This window comes from Natator depressus, chromosome 3, assembly GCF_965152275.1.
Source record: "Natator depressus isolate rNatDep1 chromosome 3, rNatDep2.hap1, whole genome shotgun sequence".
In the NCBI taxonomy this organism is placed as follows: domain Eukaryota; kingdom Metazoa; phylum Chordata; order Testudines; family Cheloniidae; genus Natator; species Natator depressus.
The window spans coordinates 113,746,891-113,762,778 of NC_134236.1; the positions used below are offsets into that span (position 1 = coordinate 113,746,891).

At 39.3% G+C, this 15,888-nt stretch overlaps 1 protein-coding gene across 4 annotated transcripts in view; it reads right to left on the reverse strand.

The window, feature by feature from the left end:
- KATNA1 (katanin catalytic subunit A1) overlaps positions 1-15,888 on the reverse strand; it is a 30,441-nt gene that overhangs the window by 9,375 nt on the left and 5,178 nt on the right. For 2 of the 4 annotated variants that reach the window (XM_074948590.1, XM_074948591.1), the window contains exons 2-7: positions 10,720-10,893; positions 9,790-9,947; positions 6,519-6,702; positions 4,884-5,005; positions 3,627-3,732; positions 77-235 (exon numbers count right to left, since the gene is read on the reverse strand). In XM_074948590.1, coding sequence (XP_074804691.1) covers positions 77-235; positions 3,627-3,732; positions 4,884-5,005; positions 6,519-6,702; positions 9,790-9,947; positions 10,720-10,890 — 900 coding nt within the window. In that variant the 5' untranslated portion in view covers positions 10,891-10,893. Of the gene's footprint in view, positions 1-76; positions 236-3,626; positions 3,733-4,883; positions 5,006-6,518; positions 6,703-9,789; positions 9,948-10,719; positions 10,894-13,904; positions 14,063-15,888 lie in introns of those variants that run through there. The other 2 variants (XM_074948588.1, XM_074948589.1) reach the window with 2 other exon arrangements.

Consider the following 15,888-nt stretch of genomic DNA (forward strand, 5'->3'; position numbering starts at 1 on the left):
CACTGTATCTTGCGTAGGTTTCACTACTCTGGGAACAGAATTACAACCCACTACTCCTTTTAGAGTTGTTAGTCACCATTTCAAACAGCAGGCGGACAAGTTTCTCAGATTCTCCTCTGTATTTTGAAGTAAGTGTTGATGAAGAGATGTTGAAAAATGTTGTTTTGCATTCAGTAGCTACAGCTTTTGCAAGGAGAGTCTTTCCAGTACCAGGTGGACCAACCATCAGCACACCCTATTTGAAAAGAGACAGTCCAAAGTGATGTACCAAAATCTGTTAAGGCTAGTGAAAACCCACTGCAACAACCATAGCCTAAAGAAACTGTTTGATAGCCTCAGTGTTAGACTATTTAGTACGAACTTTTGCTTAATTACATTTCCAAACCAGGAAGAGAAGGTAGATGAGGCTTTTTTTAAACTAACAAAATCATCCAAAACGCAGGGCTTGGTGGTGATTTCAACTACCCAGACATCTGTTGGGAAAGTAAGACAACAGGGTACAAATTATCCAACAAGTTCTTCAAATGCATTGGAGACCACTTTTATTACAGAAGGTGGAGAAAGCAAATGGGAGAGAGGCTATTCTGGCTTTGATTCCAACAAACAGGGAGGAACGAGTGGAGAATTTGAAGGTGGAAGGCAGCTTGGTTGAAAGTGATTATGAAATTATGGCGTTCATGATTCTAAGGAGTGGTAGGAGTGAAAACAGCAGAATAGAGACAATGCACTCAAGAAGGCAGACTTTAGTAAACTCAGGGAGTTGGTAGGGAAGATCCCATGGAAAATATGGCTAAAGGAAAAGGAGTTCAGGAGCGTTAGCAGTTTTTTAAAGAGATGTTATTAAGGGCACAAGAGCAAACTACTCCAATGCTTAGAAAAGATAGGAAGTGTGGTAAGAGGCCACCTTGTTTAATTAAGAGATCGTCAATGACCTGAAACAAAAGAGTCATACAAAAGTGGAGACTAGGTCAAATTACAAGGTTTGAATGAACACACACACACACACACAGGCACTTAAGGACAAAATTAGAAAGGCCAAGGCACAAAATGAGATTAAACTAGCTAGGGATACAAAGGGTAATAAGAAAGCATTTTACAAATTCATGGGAAGCAAGACAACAATGAGGGACAGGGTAGGCCCATTACTAAATGAAGGGTGGGAGGGGAGAAGGGGGGACAAAAACAGAAAACGCAGCAATGGCCAAAGTCTTAATTAAATACCCTTTTTGTTTCAGTTTTCACCAAAAAAAAGTTAGCAGTGATTGGACAACTAACAGAGAACATCAGTGTAAATGGGGTAGGATCTGAGGCTCAAATAGGAAAAGAACAAGTTACATGTCTTCAAGTGATTAGGGCCTGATGAAATAGATCCTAGAATTCTTAAGGAACTGGCTGAAGACATCTGAGCTATTAGCAATTATCTTTGAGAATTTGTGGAGGACAGGAGAGATGCTTAAGGACTTGAAAAGGGCAAAATTAGGTACCTATCTATAAAAAGAGGAATAAAGACAACCCAGGGAATTATAGACCATTCAGCTTAACTTCAGTAATCAGAAAGATAATGGAGCAAATAATCAAACCATCAATTTGTAACCACCTAGAAGAAAATAAGATGGTAAACAGTCAATACAGATTTGTCAAGAACAAATCATTTCAAACCAACCTAGTGTCCTTCTTTGACAGATTAACAAGCCTTGTGGATAGGGAGAAAGCAGTAGATGCGATAGCAGATTTTGACTTTAGTAAGGCTTTTGATATTGTCTCATGATCTTCACATGACATAAATAAACTAGAGCAGTGATTTGCAAACTGAGCTGAGCCCCCCCCCAATTTTAGTTACATTTTGGTTACACCCCTGCAACTCAGACAAAAATAGACACATGCAAAAGTATACTTGTTAGCCTATTTATAAACCTAACAGAGACCTTAACACAACTTTAATTAAATTACCTACACCGGTAAGTTTCAAGTACACAGATACCAAGCCAAGGCTCCCTCAGCGGCAGGTTGCTTCTACCTTGCAGCCAGGATGCACAGCTATGGCAGGGCCAATACCTGGCCCTCTACCCCTCCCCACTTCGGTTTTCAGGGTTGGGGAAGGCATATGCAATGGTCTCTGGGGACAGAGCCAGAGCTGGGCTCAGAATCTGCCGGAAGTGGAAATGGGCCCAGCAGATGTTGACACTGACCCACAGGCTGGGTGGCCCACTGAGGTGAGTTGGAGCTGGAGGTGGCACTCCCTTTCCACCCGTGGGGGCTGGCATGAGCTGCCTGGCGTCACCACTCACCCCCATAAGAGTTCCTCCACACTGCCCTAGGGGGCACGCCAAACAGTTTGAACACCTCTGAACTAGAGAAATACAGCCTGGAAGACAAATCTACTATAAGGTGAAAAACCACACTCAGAGTAATCCTCAATGGTTCACAATCGAGCTGGAAGGCCATATATAGTGGCACCTCATAGAGATCTGACCTGGTTCTATTCAATATCTTCAGAAATAATTTGGATAATGGCACAGAGAGTACACTTAAAGTTTGTGGACGATATCAAGCTGGAAGGGGTTGCAAGTGCTTTGAAAGACCAGATTAAAATTCAAAATGATCTGGACAAACTGGAGAAATGGTCTAAATTAAATAGGATAAAATTCAGTAAGGACAAATGCAAAGTACTCCACGCAGGAAGGAACAGTCAGTTGCGCACACAGAAAATGGGAAATGACTGCCTAGGAAGAAGTACTGCAGAAAAGGATCTGGGAGTTACAGTGGATCACAATAATACTGTTGCAAAAAAAGCGAACGTAATTCTGAGATGTATTAGCAGAAGTGTTGTAACCAAGGCGCAAGAAGTAATTCTTTCATTCTACTCAGCACTGATAAGGGTTCAACTGGAGTACCATGTCCAGTTCTGAGCAGAACACTTCAGGAAACATGTGAACAAATTTCAGAAAGTCCATAGGAAAGCACCAAAAATGATCAAAGTTCTAGAAAACACATTTTATGAGGAAAGACTGAAAAAAATTGGTTTGTTTAGTCTGCGGAAGACTGAGGGGAGACCTAACAGTCTTCAAGTACATAAAAGATTGTTATAAAGAGGTGGATGATAAATTTTCTCCTTAACCACCGAGGACAGGACAAGAAGCAATGGTCTTAAATTGCAGTGAGGGAGATTTAGGATAGACATTAGGAAAAACTTCCTAACTTAAGGGTAGTTAAGCACTGGAACAAATTACCTAGGGAGGTTGTGGAATTGCTGTCATGTAAGGTTTTTAAGAACAGGTTGGACAAACACCTGTCAAGGATGGTCAGATAATACTTCATCCTGCCTTAGTGCAGGGGACTAGACTAGATGACCTGTTGAGGTCCCTTCTGGTCCTACATTTCTATGATTCTATTCAAAACTAAGTAGTGAAGTGATATTACTTTCTTGAATACTAACAGAAGGCACACGTCAGTATATGTTTTAGCCTACACTAACTTCATTTGTATTCAAATAACACATAGTTGCCTTAAAAGTTTTGGTTAAAGATGGGTAGATATAATATACACAGAATATTTGTGAGTTCAGGTGCCCCACTTAGGACAGTTCTTAGAATTACACTGCATGCTAAGAATCAGCAATTTCTTACCTTCCACGGTCTTCTAATTCCCTTAAAGAATTCTGGCATCCACATTGGTAAGACTACAGCTTCTTTGAGCAATTTTTTGGCGTCAACTAAGTCAGCTATATCATCCCTGATAGAGAAAAAAAGAACGTTGTTTAACACTTTATGACAGGGACATGCCTGATCACTGTTCAATTCAAGATGCAAACACTTTCATTACCATTAATAGCTATTTAGTAGCCTATATGAATGAGTTGGTCTAGTTCTGTTTCTAGGGAATATCTGCACTGGAGCTGGAAGAGGCAATTTCCAGCTCAGGTACACAAACCTGTAGCATATTAAAAACAGAAGTGTAGCCAAAACTGCATGACCAACAAGAGGGACTAGACACCTGGAGTACAATCCCATTCAAGACCATAGGTACGTATTTGGGGCAATTAACCCCTCCTGCTGCTTGTGCTGCAGTGGCTATACTTCTATTTTTAGCACACTAGCTTGATCAGAGCAGCATGGGTATGTCTCCTCAAGCTGGAAATTATACTTTCCAGCTTTACTGTAATCAGACTAGTAGTGGGCAAATTCTCTCATCAATTCTTCAATTGTAATCTCCACAGAGGTGCCAACGACTGAAAAGACATTGAAATTAAACTATGTTCTCACTTGTGCCCTCAGCCTTTCCGTGCAGTCAGGGAGGAAGAACAGTGGTTAAGGCAGTTTAGGGGAAGCTTGTGTGTTACCACTGCCTGTTCTGTAGCTCTCCCACTAAGGACTCTGACAGCCCAAGAAACCTGATCTTGTGATATTCTGATCAGCATATTCAAGGCAACTATGCTTCCCTTCTTGTTTGAGACTAGGTTTCAACACTTTCTGTAAATGCTGAAAAATGACTGTCTTTTTCCACTAGAAATTACACTATTTTCAGCACCAATTCAGGTGGACCCATTAGTGACAAGTCCTTTTGCTAGCATAGAGCTATACAGCAGAAAGCTTTTCCAAAAGACACTGGCAGACCTAATATAATCTTACATATACTGAAACAGTGCCTCATGCATGAGCAGCTCAGACACTGGGCTATAAGACTGATTTGAGAAGTTTTCCACCAGTTTTCCTGTAATTAAAAAGAGTGCTAGAAACATTCAAGCAAGCAAACTTACTTTAATATAGAAAAAACAATGTAGCTGTAATTATTTAATGTGTCAAAAAGTTAATCCCAAAAAGAGTCTCCACTTTATAAGAGAAAAACTGCAACCTGGATATAAGCTTAATTTTACTCAAACTTACCATCGAACATTGGGATTTTGAGAAATTATATCTTTTTCCAAAGCCTCTACTAAGTCTTTATCATACCCAGTACCATCAAACTTCTTTGGCTCAGATTCTGAAACATCAGATGACGACTTGTTCTATGTTAAAAAACAAAATTGATACATGTGATAGTCTGAATTCATGAGAGGCTGTATTGCAGTATTATATATTGCCTTCTCCTGCGTAGACCCCAACAGTGGCTCCGAAGGCTGGAATTTTGGGGGTAAAAGGGATCCCATCCAGCTCTGAATCCCTGCATAAATATTCTGCCCCTGTGATGCTTTCAAAGTGCCTTTACTAATAAATAAATATATATCTCAAACTGACTTGGTTAAGAAAACTTTTCATTAACACTTCACCATCAGCAAAGCCCACCGAAAGCACAGAGGCAACTTTTTTTCCTTTCTTTCTAAAGATTCAATGTAGCATTTTACTTATTAGAGTTAATCCTGCTCTTACTAAAATCAGCTGCAAGACTCGCATTGAAATCAATGGGAGTAGGATTTGATACTATCACTAGTATAAAGCACTGAACCCTGCCTACCTGCCTAACTCCCACGCTAACTGTTTAATTTACAAAGATATACAATATGGTGTACATGCTATTTCATTTCCAGGTGTCTAGTTCTAACTAGGCAGTTTATATTATGCATAACACCCCTATATCGAAGCACTTTTAGAGATTACAGAAACTGAAGTAAACCCTGGATTCTATCCATCAATTCTGTGGACATTAATAGGTTGGCTTTGATTTATTTGGTAAAGACATTGGTTTATTTCAGAAAGCTATGTCAAAGATGGATTTTACTTGTTGAATGTGATCTCTTATTTCAGCCATTATCAGGTTATTATTATGTGACACTGTCCTTCTGGGAATTGCACAGTTCTGACCATTAAAGGTTCCTAGTTCTGACTGGAAGAATAGGTCTTTTTAGATTGAATCCAGATATATTGCTAGTTTGTTTTTAAAAAAAGAGAAATGTAACTAGCTGAGATCAGGCTGACCTTCTAAATGAGAGGTTTAAGATCTCCCTTAAGAGTTAATTGAATCCTGAGAAATTTTGCTTCCAGATGTTTTGAAAGATACAAGGCAACAGCCTCCCACTGTCGTCTGCAAGAGAGTCGTATATAAAAAAATAATTCACTCTGACTCCCAAAATTTGAATCAGCTACTGAAATGAGGACTGAAGTAATACAATTTTGTATTTCTTGTAAACAGCCATGTCCAAGAATTTCCAATGAACTCTTGTATAAGGTCTGAGTTACACAGCAAGAAGGGCTTTACAAAGAGGCAATATCATCTAGGGGAACATGTACAGGATTTGAGGTCAGCAACTGGCAAGTTCTAAGCCCTGGCTCTGCTAATTAATCTATGTGGCCTTCAATCAATTATGCTGTCCTTCAGTGTTCATCTTCATCCATTAAACACCTTACAGATATGTTCCGAGGTTTCATGCTTGTATATAGTGTTTTAAATATGAGAAGCACTATGCAAGTTTTAAGTTTGGTCAAAGATAACGTCTTCTGCACTAGTCATCTCCCTATCCCCCAACGTAAGGATGCAATGAAACCACAAATCTCTAAACTTCATGAAATGATCCACAAGTTTACCTTTTCCTCTCTTCCTTTATTCTGCTGATCCTTCCTTTCTCGGCCACGGACTGCTTTCCCTTTATCATTAGGATTTCGAGAGGCGGGCCGGTGAGGGCCTCTGACGGCTGCACTTACACGGTTATTGTGACCTCTGCAATCATTGCACTGAGCAGACTGACGTTTTCTGGCTCCTGGAGAAGGTCTGATTGGTCATAACATATACAAAAGGTTTAAATTTAAAGACTATGGTGACCTTTATCAAACCTCATCAAATCAACTATGAATTGCCCAAAATAAATACTCTTTGTTACCTATTTAATTTTATGATGCCACCAATATTACAAGTTGCCAATATAAAAGCTAAGCTCAAAAACCAGGACTTTTATTTTAAAATAAAGTCACTGAGATTTCATACTTTTCAAAATCACTTCATCCTCTGTCTATACTTAGCCTACCTACACCAGAAGCTTAATACATTTATAATATGTTAAAGTACCAGTGCTCTTGGTGCTGTCCTAAAGGCTGTCCTAAAGATGCTTATGATCCAACAGAAACTGAAATCCCTTTACCAGAGTATTCTTCCTTGATCACTTGCACAGAATGAAAAAGCTTCTCATGAATACTGGATCACTGGTCAGTATAAGTCAAAAAATCCACTGGAGCATTTCACCCCCTACGGAAGACTTACACAGACTGCGCAAACCAAGGAGGGAAGAGAGTTTTGGAGACTTCAAACGTTGCCCCTCTCTGTTTAGGCCCTTAATCAATAACAAAAAGCTACATGTACAACTGCAGCTTTTTTTGGAAACACCACAAGAACCATCAGATTCTGACTCCAGAGATGAAATGCTAGTGCACTAATCTGCGTTTCTTCTTTTAAAAAAAATTGTTACTGATAAAAAGGTAAGATTCAATACAAAGTTGCCTTACCAGGATCCAAGTCTCATCTCAAGCCTCCAAAAAGAGAGCAACTCCACCAAGCTTTTGTTTTCTAACCCTGCACACACACTCCCTTCCCAAAACCTCCTCAATATGACCAGCTTAACCCAAGAGAATGCAATTTATTCTAAAAATGTGTAAATTTCCCACCTTCAGAATTCTCACTGAAACTACTAGATGTCTCTCCTACTCTTCCTGAGACTCTCGGACAACCTTTAGAAACATGCATGCAAATAAGTATGGAGGGGATCACTGAATTTTTTTAAATTCAAGGTCTCTCCTCTGTAGGTACATTTGACGCACAATTTCTTAACTACAATTAGTATGTATCATATAGCATTAGTCTGTATTTTATATTCTTTGGCACCAGCAAGACTATTGATACAAATATTTTTGCAGCTGCTCTTTCAGAAAAATTCCAACTTACAATACTAAGAGCCAAACTGTTTTCTTATGGATTACTTCTGAGAAATAAGGAAGAGGAAACTCCATGAGGTTTGACTTGAATGGCCTGTTGAGGTTATGTGCAAGGGATCTCTAGTCCACAAACTCATGGGTATCCTAGGAGATCTGTGGGGAGATTCTGTGCCTTAATAAAGCTTAACAGCTCTCTGGCTTCCATAGCAACACATTTTCCACCACGGTTCCTATGTGTGGTGGTAGGCAAGAGATGAAAGAACCTACATAAATTCATGCTAATATGGTCAATGTTAAGCAGCAGCTAACCTTCCTGCTCCCTAGTAGTCTAGTGACAAACAGAACTTTCTTTCCACCTGCAAAGTGAGCTGTGCTCACTGTCACTAAAGCCTGGTAGGAGACAGAAGGATAGATTTCTGGCATCTGATCAAAGAGGATTGTTATGTTGCAGTCAAAGTACTGCATTCAGAGGGCAAAGTAATGAAACGTATTTAACTGCTTAAAGGACAGGTGAGATTAAATCTAAGTAAAAAAACCGAGGGTTAAAAAATAAAAATGAAATGTGCAGATTTAAATAGAGAAATTATAAATAGAAAAGGTTAGAGTTAATTTAAAAATAGATCAGGCAGGATTAAATATTAAAAATAGAACTCTCTGGTTTAGTTTATTAAATTTTATTTTAAAAGGACGGCAGGGTAATAACCAAGATGAACATCTGCCACCTTCTGACCGACTGACCCTTTCTCCACCCCCTATTTGGCTGTTTTGCCTTTCAGGGTATACATTCTTCAACACAGGGACTGTCCTAGCACAAAAAAGCCCAAATCCTCATTGGGGATTTTGGGTACTACCATTATCCAAGACTAAAACCAGTAAAATAGTCACTTCTAATATAATAGTTTAAGCATACTTCTTGACCAACACTAAACACCTTCCTAATGCCCATTCCATCTTTAGGACCACAAGAGAAGTACAAATGAAGTAAGCAGGTTTTTGCATGGGGACAGGTATCAATCTATGACAAAACAGCTTGTGGGATCAAGGCCCTAGTCTTCAATTTCTACAGATTTTAAACTTTCATTTTTTAAAAATGAAATTACATTTCAAGCCTTTTTGGTTGCAAAGGCAACTTTCCAAAAATGTGAACTGAACTATTTTCTTTAATCTTCAGACATAGTTCCAATGCCTCTGCTCCTTGACAAAGCTGTTGAAATTGGAATTACCAAAATTAGTAACGTTGAAACTGACCTCTCAGAACACTGGGTAGCAAAAACTGTCAAAATATCACACCTATTTCAGGCTGTTGCTTGGGAAAGCTACTAGCAGCAGCAAAGGCAAGCCCAGGAGTTATGAACTAGAAGATGACCCTAAAAAAAGAGAGGCCGTAGAAAGTGCTAGAGTAGCAGATACTTCTCCCTCTCCTTCACACTACCTGCAATGAGAATCATTGCAGGGATGATGAGGAGGGAAGAAAAATACAGCAGTGGAGAGTCAGCTTCCTTGGAACCTCCAAAACACTCATGTTTTCATACTACACTTTCTTCCTGCAGCTAGAAAGTTGGCTGACGTTTCACATTTATCAGACTATTAAAGACAAAAATAAAATGACATCCTGAAATATTTCAGAGTAACAGCCGTGTTAGTCTGTATTCGCAAAAAGAAAAAAGGAGTACTTGTGGCACCTTAGAGACTAACCAATTAATTTGAGCATAAGCTTTCGTGAGCTACAGCTCACTTCATCCGATGCATCCTGAAATAGAATCCAGAAATCTCACTCCTTTCCCAGAATCTGGCTATTTAGGTGTCAAAGTTTCCAAGCCCTGTACCTTAGCCCTAAAAAAGGGAGGAATTCTCCAACTGCAGACTCTCATTGAAGTTGGAGCATGTTTTCACTTAATTACATGTTATCTGCTCCTACCAATTTTCTTCTTACCTACGTTCAGCTGGCACAGGCAAGGACCACACTTCTCCATCACGAGCTGGTAATTCTTGCTGTGCTGCTTTCAAGGGACTGCAATCTAATTTAAAGCTTTCCAGTGTTTTCATTATATCCTTCACATGCTTAGCTTCCACGCTTATCTCCTGCCAAACCTAATGCAAAAATATGAAGTATATTAAAGCACATTACTAACAAATTTGTAACAGAGTATGCTAAAGCCAATGTGAATGAACTCTGCTGGATTCCACAAGATTTCTCTAGCTATCTTAATTCTGATGCTTTAAATTAGTCCAATACATTTAAAATACTATGTATGCTACAGAACAAGAAATAATATACATTAAATTTGTGAAGGGTTTTTTTTTTTTGGTCTTAACACATTTTACACTGTGAAAAATCGGTCAGATAAATGAACAGAGATGGGTTTAATACCAACTCCATAGAACCTGCTGCTGGTTTTCATTTCACAGTCTTAAGAAAAAAACACAGTAAAATGAAAAAAGACTGGGTTACCCTTAGGAGGGTAAGGCTTTACATCAAGGGACATGAATATGGTGGTCTTAACTCACTCTGTATTAGACAGCCAAAACCACACCACTGAAGTATTGTAATAAGAATAAGAGTGATAAGAATTAAATATACTGAAGCATAACCAGGGCACTCATTGACACAGTTAAAAGTCAAACTGGCAAGCAAGTTAGTACAATACTAACTCAGTGTTGTTCTTCATTCCTTACTCTGCCAGGGGCAACAAAGAGAGAAATCAGCCAATGAAGCCTTAAATAAGAATATATAGTGGTATTACAGTTTACCAGGGAATAGTTTAGATATTTTTACATTTCTTATTCAACATTGAACTAAATCATTCATATCAGCTTAATACTTTACCATTGAAATATTAACTGGCAAAACAGGACTGCTCACCTGTTGCCATTTCTGTTGCAGATATGTATCTTTGACAGAGTAGAGGTATTTATTCATTTGGTCAAGTACTCCTTGGTAGTAGACCATTGCAGAATCATAGTTTCCCAGCAATGCATATTCACGGGCCAGTTTTACATTCTCGCTAATCATAACAAGACTCATACTCAACATAAGCTGAAAAAAAATTAAATAGTTATACTGAAAATTCAGTACAAGAAAACAAGTCAAAGCATATATCTGAAATATCTTCCAGATAATTAAACATATCCTAATCATCTTATTGATTAATAGGGATGCCAGGAGTAGATTCATTAAGAGGAGTCACACTGGAAGAAAGAAAAAAAAAAAACAAACCTATTTGGTCAATATAAAATTACAAATGAATTACACTTGTCCATAACCACAGATGTATGTGAAACTTATTACACAAGTTGAGTTATCATGCAGTGTAGAACCTACTGTTAAGCAAATATGCAAGTGTGCAGAGACTACATGACGTTGGGAGCCATGACCGAATACACTCTTCCCCACCTTTTTCCCCCATCCCTTCAGGTAAAAGAATCTGGAGGCAGTGAGTGTGATGGTTTGGGGTTCAGGTCACCATCTGCCTTGTAATCCTCGCTGTCTTGTGGCAGTGCAGCTTTGGTCCAGAGCTCTGACCCAACAGCCTACCAGCAGCCCACATGCCTCCCCCTGACTTTGCCCAACCTGGATACTCCTTGCATGCTGACCTTAGTACTCTTCCAGCCCCAAAACTGTCCTACTGCAGGACCAGTCCCTCTCATTGGGCTTTCACAGAGAAGGGTTAGGGTTGCAGCCTTCACAGAAACATAAAAACATTCCAACCTGTTAGCTTTCTGGAAGCACACACTTCAATGAACTTGCACAGCACTGATTTATAATGAACATAAGAACGGCCATACTGGGTCAGATCAAAGGTCCATTTAGCCTACTATTTCCGACAGTGGCCAATGCCAAGTGCTTCAGAGGGAATGAACAGAACAGGTAATCAGCAAGTGATTCATCCCGTTGCCCGTTCCCAGCTTCTAGCAAACAGAGGCTAGGGACACCAACACAGGACAACAATAAAAGCCAACATGTTTATTTACAAAATAGAATGGATTAAATGATACCAAGTCAGGGAGATGAAGAAAGAGATGTTTACAAGCAAATACGTGAGAACATCTAAAAATCTAAAACTTATACAAGATACAGTCTTTGTTCAAGATGGATTCTTCATCCAACAATCTCCTTACTAGCAGGCCTAGCCAGGACCCATCACAGAGATCAAATTGCTTGGTTTCTTTGTCTCCTAAGGTGAAAGATAAAGATGGAGTCTCTCTCCATTCCTTATATCCCCAAAGGGAATGTCTTTGTCTTACAAGTCAGAAAGGCCTGCTGGAGATTCAGTCTCCTGTCTCTCTCTGGGGTGCACGAACCTTGATAATTCTCAATCTTTCAAGTTCAGGATCAGGGTAACTCTCAATGGTTCAGTTCGACAGCTTTGTTTACTGCTATTATGGAAACACTCCTTTGTTTAGGACAGACCTGTTTATTATCTTCATCTAGGCAAGGCTGTCTGGTTTTAAACGTGTTCTAGTAACATTAAAGAGAATTCATAACTTCACATATAATGTTTACACATGCAGTTTACAGTTATATTAACAACAAGAGTCTAAGCTTTCATATGATACCTCAACGCATACTTTGTACAAATATTATTGCACTCTGTGTTTAGGGTGCAAATACAGGGGTGCCTAGGGTCAAAGTGAGTGATTTTATTGCTGGTACTCCAGCATCATTAATATTACATGAGCTCTGTAGGTTTTTTATTTCACTGAACTTACTATTAAAAAAAAAAAAAAGTCAAATAAGGGGCCCTTCCACCCCTGGAGACTTCAGGCTTGAATAAAGGTGCTCCCCCACCTATATAGCCACCTACTAGCCTTACAGCACTATCTTCTTCCTACACATGCAGAGATTACAGAGCTAGCAGGAGGAAGTGGCCACTGAGAAGGTACAAGTTGAAAACAAACGCAGCCAAAATCTTTAACATGTCAGAACACACCGAAGGACATTGTCTAGCTTTCCAGGACAATCTCAGGAAATGGAAATTCTAAATCTTGTTTCCTGTAGTTCTGGGTCTCCTATTGTTTCCTTATCTTGTCTGTATTTAACAAAAGTAACGTTCCACCTTAGAAGAGAGGCTTATAGGAGCATTCTAATTATTCTCCTCTGCTATTCCCTTCTTTCTTGACTTCTCATGTAGATCCCTCTGCAAGATTCTGAGTGAGAAATGTAATGAAAGCAGCATATTCTGATTGTAGTACACAACCTGAACTGAGATTTAGTGAAGGAGGCAGGGTAAGGGACGGAAAGCAGCACTATGTGGTCTGTACAAAAATGCACCTCCAATACTCAAACAACATATCCTCCCTGGAGCATATTTTTTTTAGCAAAACGTCTTTCTTTGTAAGTATCTACCTTCCCCAGAACAACACAGAACTGGAAAGGTGTAAAGATTTCTAAAATTCACCAGATAACATTCAGAAAGAATTTAAATGTTAAAGGATCACAACTGCTGCTTAGACTAGTTTATTTGATTATAGGACTGAGGAAAATAGAAAGGAAGAGGGGTTCTAGTGAGAAGAACAAACCAAGTACTGTGAACACACTCATTTGTACTGTGTTAAGAGTCTAAGCACAAAGTATATGCAACTAGTGCCTCTATAAATAACAGCGGAATGAAAAACATGCATCCTTCAATGCATAGAAAAGAGGGAAATGAAGACCTGGATCAGGGATTCAAAGACTTAAATATCTACAAAGAAAACAGGTATTTGAGTGGGAACTGAAAAACAAATATTTAAGAAACTTTGGAAAAACAGCAGCAAATGTGTTCAAGATGCTGCAGTTGCTGCCGATATATTTAAATATGCCTTTTCTAAGATTTTTTTTTTTTTTTTAAATAGCTACACAATAGTTAGTACCTTTGGTCTGGCACAGCTCCAGATTCAGAGATGGGACATCAGTCAAGGGTAAAGCATCTTCTGTAAAACTACTAGACAAACTGCTGAAGTTTTTCACATAACCAAACATTGTCAGCTTGTTTCTTAATTTGACATAATTTCCTATTAGTAGTGCAGAATAATATAAACAAAATAAAAGTTAATTGTCAGAGTCACCTTGTTCATATACTTGGAAAGTTTCTCATCTCCTTGTGTCCTAATCCCATAAGAAAAGAAGACAAGCACTGACTTCAGGAAACTGTTAGATGCTAAAGTCACTGAGTTAGGTCCCAAGCATGATTTATCTGACAGAGTCTCAATATGAGAAGCACACAGATGGGTACCATACAGAATCCTTCCCATCACCTCGATTGGTCTTGTTCTCAGAAGAGAACAGCCGTCTACCTCATCTGAAATAGAGCCATATGTGAGTAAGACCTCTCTGACATCTGAACACCACCCCATTTCTAAAACTTTTTTCTAAAAGCTAAACAAGAACAGATATTTATTTAGAAAGTGGATTATAATTGACAATACATTTTTATAATCCCCCAAATCTGAGATTTAAAAACAGTTTGTATTGAAATTCAAAGTAAAACTGCTATACTGGATCAGATCTCTGACCCATCTAGGTCAGTATCCTGTCTCCATCAGTAGCTAGAACCAGATGCTGCAGAGGAAGGTGGAAGAGACCACAAAGTAGGCAGACCTGGGATAATCTGCCCCCCACCCCCCATGGAGGTCTCATCCTAATCTCTAACCGAGATCACCCAAAACCTGAAATGTGAGGTTTTATTTCAGTTCCAATACTCTTTTTATTAGCATTAACTATGAAAACTCTGGATATTCCTGTTACACATATCAATGTTCAATCTCTCTGAGTTTTGCTAAATCCTTGGCTTTAACATCCTGTGGCAATGAGTTACCAAACCTAATTATGTTAAAAATTTTGGAATTTGCTATGTTCCGTTTCACTGAATAGCCTCTTGGTCTTGTGTTATGACGACACAGGTAGAACATACACTCCCAAGCAACGTTCTCTGCACCATAGGCGCTGACTTCCACTGTTCTCAATAGGTGCTCGACACCCCCCCGCCCCTCACCCCACCCCCTTTCCCCAAGTCCCTGCCCCTTCTCCGCCTCCTCCCCTGAGCATGACACATCCCCGCTCCTCCCTCTCCCTCCTGGAAAGTCCTAAGTGTCACCAAACAGCTGGGAGGTAAGCGGAGAAGCAGGGACACGGCGTGCTCAGGGGAGGAGGTGGGGCAGGGGGTGAGGGGAGCTTGGCCGCTGGTTGGTGCAGAGCGGCCACTAATTTTTCCCCATGGGTGCTCCAGCCCCAGAGCACCCATGGAGTCAGAATCTATGCTCTGCACCATTCATTATTTTACATTTAAAAACCGAAAAGACAAACACTTAAAAGTTAGGAAGTGCCAGAATTAAGGTTTCATGTACAACCTTAATTTGCCTCCTTGTGCATATGTATTATGGTAGTCTTTAATTACATACTATTTTTCCACAGGACCCTGACTCAATGAAGAGAGTTATTCACTATTTATTTTTTCCTCCACATTCAACAAGTGGAGGACACACCATCCAAATTCTGCATGAATACAAGATTATTAATTTCTTCATGAATATTTCTGTGATTCTCTCAAAGTATTTGGGAGGTTCACAAACAATGAATTTTTCTTAATGCCATTATGAGATTAGATGGTTTTATCCACATTTTACAGAGGACAAACTGAGGCACAGAGATTAAAACTGAAACAGTAAAGTGTCCACTAATTTTGGGTGCCCAGCTTGAGACACCTCGGACCTGACTTTTCAGAATACTTTCCATTTTTACAGTGCTATATATGTTCAAAGCACTACTCCCATTGACCAGTTGCAGCTGTGAACACCCAGCATTTCTGAAAATCTGGCTCCAGTGTATCATACTGGGCACCTAGAAAGTAAAGAACACATGCGTATTGCTCTACTGTAAAAACTTGCTTTTAAGTGATTTTCCACCTTACATGGAAACTCTGTGGCAAATATAGGGATAGAACCTATTTCTCTGGGGTAGCATTTAATTCCCTTAGTCATGGGACCATTCTCTCGCTGTAATTTCACTCATTACACACTTTCTAAATTCTCAACAAATAAGGTAGGTGTCCTA